This window comes from Leuciscus leuciscus, assembly GCF_965113295.1.
Source record: "Leuciscus leuciscus genome assembly, chromosome: 7".
Lineage (NCBI taxonomy): Eukaryota > Metazoa > Chordata > Actinopteri > Cypriniformes > Leuciscidae > Leuciscus > Leuciscus leuciscus.
The window spans coordinates 45,883,863-45,888,005 of NC_138731.1; the positions used below are offsets into that span (position 1 = coordinate 45,883,863).

General features: G+C 36.4%; 1 protein-coding gene across 1 annotated transcript; it reads right to left on the reverse strand.

Moving 5' to 3' along the window:
- Window positions 1-852: 852 nt before the first annotated feature.
- On the reverse strand, window positions 853-2,428 carry tmsb4x (thymosin beta 4 X-linked). The gene is made up of 3 exons (XM_082174582.1): window positions 2,279-2,428; window positions 1,412-1,524; window positions 853-1,311 (listed from the first exon to the last, which is right to left on the reverse strand). Exons 2-3 carry the CDS (start codon window positions 1,509-1,511, stop codon window positions 1,277-1,279), a joined length of 135 nt encoding a protein of 44 aa, XP_082030708.1. The 5' UTR covers window positions 1,512-1,524; window positions 2,279-2,428; the 3' UTR covers window positions 853-1,276.
- Between the last annotated feature and the right edge of the window lie 1,715 nt (window positions 2,429-4,143).

Sequence of the window (4,143 nt, forward strand, 5' to 3'; positions counted from 1 at the left end):
TTTTCATGGCTGGTAATAAATATTTATGGCGGGTAAAAAGTCATCGGCCAATGACAGGTGTGGCAAAGAGTTAGTTATTGAAGACTGAGCTGCATTAACATTTTGGGATTGCTTTTGTTAAATGTTTAGGCGTATGGATGAACTGATATTAATTTTACATGCAGATTTGTCCCTGAAAATGACATGTACAGTAGAAGTGACACACGACCTCGTAAAATTCACATCTTCACCCTTTATTAAAATATTATTAAAGATTTTGTATTGCATAGTTGTGCTTGGAGTCGAGTGTTTTATCTGTGATAACACAATGAAACATACAAAGAAATTATGAACACATGCAAAAGCAAGAAAACCAACCAAATATTAATAAGTGATTATGTGTTTTAACTGTAACTGATTGTTAATAACATATTTAATGTTTGCTTTTTCCGTAGTAGTTTGACTTTTTTTGGACTTAACCACATTTAGTGATTGTTCTTTCCTCATATTGAACATATTTTGATGATTTAATGGATCTTGTAGGGTCATTAAAAACAAATATAGCCTCTGAACGACACTTTTGTACATTTGTCATTTCTAGGCCTGGAATAAAAACAAAAAAAATACTGAAATTTTACTGTAAAAATGTTTTATTTTCTGGCTCATGCGAAGCTCTAAAATATATAATAGGCTAGAATTTTTTGTTAGTTTTTTTTGCAAAAAAGAATACTTTATATTTTTCTAACTATTCTCAAAATCCTTATAGCACTCTAATAGAGAATAAAGTTAAATTGATGAAAAAAAAAAAAGTCTAGGCTGTACGTTACGACACAGTTGAAAGTGACAAGCACAGAACAAACATTTAAAAAGATGTCCATCTGAATATTACAGACTTTTATTTGCATTACAAAACAAAAATTGTGCATTCCAAGACGTCAACATACAAAAAAAAACACTGCATGACTTTAAAGCATTTGAGCAGAGATGTTACAAGAGCGAGTCTGTTACGTGTCACTCAAATCCTTGGCCCCACCCCCGGCCCCGCCTCCTCGCCATCCTCATCCGTATCAACAATCTTCATCAGAATATATCAGTGGTGTGGTTTACAAAAAGAGGAGTACGTGGGCACAGAAACAAAGGGCTTTGTACGGTCGTCTGCATTTTTTTTTTTTTTTTTTGGTTGTCCAATCACAATGCGACTTAGGTCATATTTTTCCGTTAAAAGTTAAACAGCGAAAAGACGTGAAAAAGAAGGCAATGTGGAATGTACAGTGCATAGAAGTGTGGAGAACGAGTTTCATGACGAGCCCGCCTGCTTCTCCTGTTCGATGGCTGGAAAACAAGAGCAAAAAAAAAAAAAAAAAAAGTGTTATTGAGTTTCATAATCATAATTTCATGTTCGTTCCTCAAAGGAAAGTGTGCGGATTCTTACTTTCTTTTGACGGCAAAGGATTTTTCTCCTGAGTTTCTGTCTTCTTCAGCTTGGTTTTGTCAAAGCTGGTCACTTCCTCGAGATTTGGCTTGTCAGACATGTTTGCAGTGGGTCTGAAAGGAAATGGCTTGCCATTAATATTGAGAAAGAAACACACACACACACACACACACACACACACACACACACACACACACACACACATACATGACGATCCCCATTAATATTCATATAAGTGACTGAACAATATGGGCTTTTTCCAAATGTTTCCCCAACATTTGGTATTTGGTTAGAGTTTATGTTCTAATGCATGACTAAATATTCTAAATATGCTTTAAAAATGCAATAAAGAAGAAAAGTGCAGCCAGTAACGCAGTAAGTGTGGTAAAAGGAAACGCTGCTGTTGCATCACAGTCTTGAGAAACCACCGCCCTTTCCTGCTCATTCTCTCATATTTCACTTCATATCAATGTTTCCATCAGTAAACACATTCTTTCTGCTTTTGCACTTATCTGAGCATAATTATCCGAACATTTATGCTATATTTCGAGGCGTGGAATGTAAAAATCGATCACGCTTAGTCATTCCTGAACAAAGAAAATGCATGCATCTATTGTCTCTGATACATATATCGCAATAAATAAATAAATCACATAATATAGCGATTAACAGTCACATCTCCTGTATAGCGGATGCATTTATGCCACAAATAATGTTACATTCGCCAATTGTGCGCGTGAGACAAAGTAGCGTCTGAAAACACTAATCTAGAGTATAATTAAGAGATTATAAACAGATAAGAAAAAAGCATGATGTTATGCTATATAAGAGTATTTAAACGGCAAAAGGAGAGATTCTGGCGCTTACCAGAGTGTGTGTTGGTAGTTGAAGTGGTTTATTCTCCAGCAGCAGATGCAGCAGTGTGAGGAACAGCGCAGAATCACGGCATTTATAACCACAGATATGCAAATCAGGCGAGTGACGTCACCCGGACCGTTAGATGAATCATTACTGTGTGGAGTCTGCGGGAATCGATATACCAGCCAACTAGGCTATGAGGAAACTTATTGAGCATTTTAGCCCAAGATCGAATGGAAATATGCAGGTATTTGAGAATTTAGCAGTTAGAAAACGTACAAGGAAGTCGTATTATAGCGCCATATGCTGACTTAGAAGTGAACGACGCCCTCTGTTGTGCGACAGCGACATCTAGTGGACACTACAAACATCACATTCGCCTTCTTGGACTATGCCCTAAGTATGTAATTTTTTTGTGAAGAATAAGTAGTACATACTTGTTTTAAGTGTAGGTAAGATTTGGGTCAAACTAGTACTTCATCATTGTGTGGCTTAGTCACGTGCTTCCCATCACCGTTTAAACTGCCCTGTCAATCATCTTGTCACAATTAAAATCCTCCACATTCAATGTCATTTAATTTCCAACCGTTTTGGAGAGTAGTGTAGTAGCACGTTGATGTGCCAGTCATGAACTCTCCTGGTTGTGTGTGCATAATGATGCATTTAAAGATAATCACCAAACGTGTATCTTAACAAAAGTTCACAATGCTGTTGTTGCAGATGAAATAATGTGGATAACATTAAATACATGTCTTTGTGTGTGTGTGTGTGTGTGTGTGTGTGTGTGTGTGTGTGTGTGTGTGTGTGTGTGTGTGTGTGTGTGTGTGTGTGTGTGTGTGTGTGTGTGTGTGTGTGTGTGTGTGTGTGAGTGAGAGAGAGAGAGATAAGATACTGATAATTAATCAATCACTCAAACCCCGTTTATCTAAACCTCTGCTTAACGGTCGCTCTTGCACATCCGCCATGTTTGTAGTTTTTTTAACACGTTGTATTCGTGTTTGTAGTTTTAATCGGTGCATTTCCGGGTTAGGTTACACCATCCGGGGATCTTATTATTTCAACATACTACGATTTATGACACACTAAATGTAATTCTTGAATAGCCTACTTTATAGGACGGATAGTATGCGAATTGGGACCCAGCTATAGATATTTGCACATGGGAAAAACGTTTTATTGTGTGTGTTAAAGTAAACGTTTTCATAACAGATAAATAAACTGAAAGAGTGTTTTTTATATATATTTTTGGATATTCACTCAGTACAACAAGATCAGATCTGAAGATGTTTGTGCTGGAAATACTGAAGAACATTGTTTTGTTTGTTTTTTCAGTGTTTTTATTGATTCTTTTATGGAAATAAACTGCAAACCTCCTGCGCTTAATAATGCTAAATGCTAATGCTCAAAACAAACAAACAAATAAATGAACATTATTCTGCCCTAAGTAGATCACACCCAAACATGTATAACACAGAGAGCATATTTGAGTCTAGAGTGTAACAGGAAGTGTGTGAGATCATTTCCTGTTAGCTGCTAGCACACCACTGCAGTTCCTATGCTAAATCTGCTGACTCTCCTCATCATTTCATGATACAAATAGGAAAAAGCTCCTTGTGAGTGTTCCTTTGCACGACATCTCTCGTGTGCGTGCAAAGAGAAGCATAAGAGTTTCACAAAAAGTGTGTTTCGGTCTTAGATTTAAAAAATAATAATAATTCTAATGAAAAAGTAAAAAATACAACATTAGTGACCATGTAGATTTAATCCTCTGGTCAACAATTTTGCATTTTACTGCATAGTTTTGTGATGAAAAAAGGGGAAAGAATGTGAAATATATGCAGAATGTGTGTAAAGAGAAGCTACGAGGGTTGGAC